This window comes from Mus caroli, chromosome 8 (genome assembly GCF_900094665.2).
Source record: "Mus caroli chromosome 8, CAROLI_EIJ_v1.1, whole genome shotgun sequence".
Taxonomy (NCBI): Eukaryota; Metazoa; Chordata; class Mammalia; order Rodentia; family Muridae; genus Mus; species Mus caroli.
In genome coordinates this window covers 84,836,246-84,840,680 of record NC_034577.1, presented here as the reverse complement: position 1 = coordinate 84,840,680, position 4,435 = coordinate 84,836,246, and the positions used below count along the sequence as shown (strand labels likewise).

Below are 4,435 nucleotides of genomic sequence, written 5' to 3'. Positions count from 1 at the left end.
TCTCTCTCTCTCTCTCTCTCTCTCTCTCTCTCTCTCTCTCTCTCTCTGCAGAGTTAGAAGGCATTAGAGAAGTCAAAGTTTCCTCCAGGAAACACATAGACCTCCCCCCACCCCTTACACACCGATACTAACTGCATGACCAAGTTCAAACCTGGTGCAAGGTTGAGTGGCAGACAGCATGCTCTATTTCCATTTGGTGGAAACTCAGGCGTTCTTTCTCCTTCCCAGGTGCTACCAAAACCCAGAGGCAGCATTGAGGCTCGCCGAGCTCTTCACCAACCGAAGGAAGATCATTCCCCACAAATTTTCTGAGGACTGTCTCTACCTCAATATTTATACTCCTGCCGACTTAACACAGAACAGCAGGTTGCCCGTAAGCATGGAGATCACTGGTCTAGACTTGTGGGTACCAGCATCTGTAGCCTGTGCACCACTGGAAAGGAACAAAGGCAGCTAGGGGCAGTGTCTTCATTGTCAAGGACTTAAGTAGGGGTCCAAGGCCTGTTAACCACCAAATAAGAGACCTTTTTCTGCCTGTGAGTCACAGTGTATTAGACTTTTGGTGGAGACGACCCTGAATCTGAGAAACAAATTGTAACCTTCTAAACTCTCTTATACTAACAATGACAGTAACCTCAAGTTTTAGTTTCTGGAGGGACAACCTGATTCCAGAGTAGCTAAGATATAATTTCAACAAACTTAAGATGAAAACACACACACACACACACACACTCAGAAATTATACATTCTACAGGATAGTTTACCTAAGTAGAAACTAAGGCTCTGATGAGGGAAACCAGGACACACAGTGAGTAGGCAGGGCAATAGCATGGGTCTTTTAATATTTAAACCTGTGCTCTTTGATAAGGACTAGCAAAGGTAGCTGGAGTATCACCTTTCTACCCACAGTAACAGCAATAACTTTCATTGGCCTGAGACAAAGTTCTGAGGGGAGGAGCCTGTGGGAAATGAGAAGTACTCTCCTTTGCCTTTTGTCAACCACGCTGGATTTTACTGTGGGTCATTGCTATCAGTAACTGCCTCTGGCACAGACTGATGCTGCAATGAATCAGCATTTCCACATAAACAAAGGGCCTGAGCTTAGGCAGATTGCCAGTTGGTAGGCCAGTGGTTTGGAATGGGGCTTTTGGAAAGAGCCAATCCCTGGGGTGTAGCAAGTCAAATGCCAAAACCCTGCCAGTCTCCATGGAAAGGAGAAGGGAGAAGAGAGTTTGAACTTGGACTATTATTAGGGCCCACACATACTTTCCAATGCACAGGAAACGTGGGAACAAATGTTCGTTCACTCAAACTCTGATTTCTTCTTTCATTTCTTGTGTACACAGTGTCCCAAGCACAGCCATATTTCTGGTCAAGGAAAGCAAGGACATAAACCACTGTCACACAGCCCTCTATGTCTTAAAGGACCTTGATATCATCAGCCTAGACTTACAAACTGCTCAGGTCGGGGAGGTCATTTCTCACCCTCACTAGCCATTGTCTCCAGCTTCCATAAGATGACCTTGGCTTAGTTGCTACTGGAGGTAGCATAGAACCTGCTTGTGTGGGCAAGAGTGCAGGGATTCTGGGAACCTTCAAGCAGAAGACCATCAATTTATGGACAGAGATCCAAGAGCCAAAGGGACTGGGGTTAAATTCTGCCTCTGCTGTCATCTCTTGTTCCAACTACTGACTTACTGTGTCATGACCATAGGCAACAGAGATTAGGAGCTCAGTGAACAATGCTGGAGCTAGGTGGCTTGGTCAAGCCACATGGTCTGGTGAAACCACACTACTACATTATACCCCAGGTGGCAAAGTGTCTTTCTTTCATGATGCAGTGGGCATTATTCTTATTTCCATATAGTGGCCGTTTCTTTGCCTTATTGCACTTCTTGGTTCACAGTATGCATTATGACTTCTTTTAAACAAATAGGATTTTGTAAACTCTCATTTCTTTTCTGCTCAATATGTACACACATACACACTGCAAATTTTTGCATCCTTTCACCTTCAAGTTTTAGCAGTCTTTGGTACATAATGAGCCCTCAAATAATGTTACCCAAAGTAGTAAAGACATCATGGAGAAAACAGAAGCAAGCTGGACTTAGCAGGGTGGGAGGAGTCAGGTGTGCTGAGGGAGCACTGTAGAAGTGGGTACCATCAGGCTGCTGTGCTCCTCATTAAATAGTCACTTACCAACAGAGAAGTTCAATTTATCACTGGCGGGTCAGTGCTATGAGATGAAGTGGTAGTTCAAGGACTGCCTCTTGCTTTTATGTTCAGTTGGGTGAATAGTCTAGGCATGACGCCATGGGCTTGCAGGGAGAACAGGACCTCCTTGGTGTTCCCATGAAGATTTTCTAAATTTGCTGTCACTGAAGGATGGAACTGAGGAGAAATACTGGGACTTACTGGGACTTCGAGTGTTAAGGCTGATCTGAGGGAGTTGGAAAGGAGAGGATTGCCTGTTACAGCCTTTCTGGACACTGGTGTGTATTTTGGATGAAGCCAAAGTCCAGATACAGGTGACCAAACTAGATGCAGTCTCTCCAATTCTGTTGCTTATGACCTATGTGATTATGTTCTTGTCCAGGTGATGGTGTGGATACATGGAGGTGGACTTGTGATAGATGGAGCATCAACCTATGATGGAGTGCCCCTCGCTGTCCATGAAAATGTGGTTGTAGTGGTCATTCAGTATCGCCTGGGTATCTGGGGATTCTTCAGGTGATATATTAATATTCCTCTTTCTATATCAGTTCTGAAATAGGATTGTTGCTGTTACTATAACAAAAAGCAAGAGACTATGACATTATAGAGAGTTCAAACTTATTTAGCTTAGGTTTCAGATGTTAAAAGTCCAAGACTGTGGTTGCACCAATGAGCCACTGGAGATAGCTCTGAGGTGTGTTAAGGCATGATGCAAAAACAAAAGGAGATCTGAACATGTAAGTAGCTCACATGGCAAGGCAGAATGCCTAGGAGTGGGAAAGAGACAGTCTCCTTTTTGTAAAAACTTATTTATGTGAGAGACAATCAGAGTCACGTGAGAACTATATTAGTTCCATCTCATGGCTACATCTCAAGGAACCAAAGAACCTTCCCCTGGGCCTCAGCTTTCCCAGGTCCTATTACTTCCAAATGCTGACAAACATCGATCAGAACTTCCACACTGAACCATTGGTGGACAAACCATAGCAAAACCTAGCCTTCAGTATGAGTCCTTGTTACAACCCTAGTCAAAGCTCCATGTGTTAAGACCTAATATTATTATATCTATCTCCTGTTATAAACTGTTATGTGGATACCATGGCTATCCTTTACAGAACCCAGAGTGTTCTGTGAGACAGATTAAGTCACTTCAATTCTCTATACAATGCTTCTGTGTTTTTTATAAAGACACAGATGTCCTTGCTAAGGCCTTTATTCTGATGGCATCTCATACCTACTACACTTACATTCTTGTTCCTGGTCCACTGGCCTTTGTATCTATTGTGCCTCCCAACTGCAGTTCCCTTCAGATGCACAAAACACATGACCTGGTTTGTTTTCTCTTGCTATGACAAAACACTCTGACCAAAAGCAACTTGGGGAAAGATAGGATCTATTTGGTTTATACTTCCAGGTCCCAACATATCATCAAGGGAAATCAAAGTAGGAAATATAGCAGGGGCTGAAGCAGAAACCAGGAGCAATGCTGACTATTGATTGACTTTCTACATGTTTCGTACTCAGCTATCTTTCTTATGTAGCCCAGACACACCTAAGTAGGGATGTTGTCATCCATCATGGGCTGGCCTCTTCTACACCACCCATCAGTCATGACAATCCCGCAGATATAGCCACAGGACAATCTGATCTGGGCCACCCATCAGTTGAGTGAGGTTCCCTCTTCCCAGGTGAGTCTAGACTGTGTTAAGTTGGCAACAAGAGCTAACTAGCACAACACATAGACATGATTTATTCGTGTTTCCAGTAAATAATACTGTCTCTATGATGCCTTCCCTTGTTATGCAATCTAAAGTCCCTCCACATAGACTCACTGCTGTCTCCTACCCAATTCTAATTTGCTGCTGTCATTATGTTGGACCATGAAAGGCAGTCTGTGTTCTGGTCAAGTGTCAAGTGAGGCTTACTCAGGAGACCCAGTAGAAAAATCTACAAGGGACCTAACCATAAGCTATGCTCCCAGACACAAGTGCCTGACAACACATCAACTCCTCAACTCCAAAATCCTGTGACTATCAGTCACATAGACAATGTCCCAAGCTCCTGGTATTCTGGCTACAGCCACGTAAGCTCCTCCCCACAGTTACCTGGCAACAGCAAGGTAGCCTAGCTCACTATAAAAGGGGCTACTTGGGCCCCTTCTCTCTCTCTCTCTCTCTCTCTCTCTCTCTCTCTCTCTCTCTCTCTCTCTCTCTCTCTCTCT

At 44.3% G+C, this 4,435-nt stretch overlaps 1 protein-coding gene across 1 annotated transcript in view; it reads left to right on the top strand.

Moving 5' to 3' along the window:
* The window catches only part of LOC110300014 (liver carboxylesterase 1), a 31,788-nt gene that overhangs the window by 3,680 nt on the left and 23,673 nt on the right, over positions 1–4,435 (top strand). The window contains exons 3-4 of the mRNA XM_021170045.1: positions 229–373; positions 2,597–2,730. Coding sequence (XP_021025704.1) covers positions 229–373; positions 2,597–2,730 — 279 coding nt within the window. The remainder of the gene's footprint in view (positions 1–228; positions 374–2,596; positions 2,731–4,435) is intronic.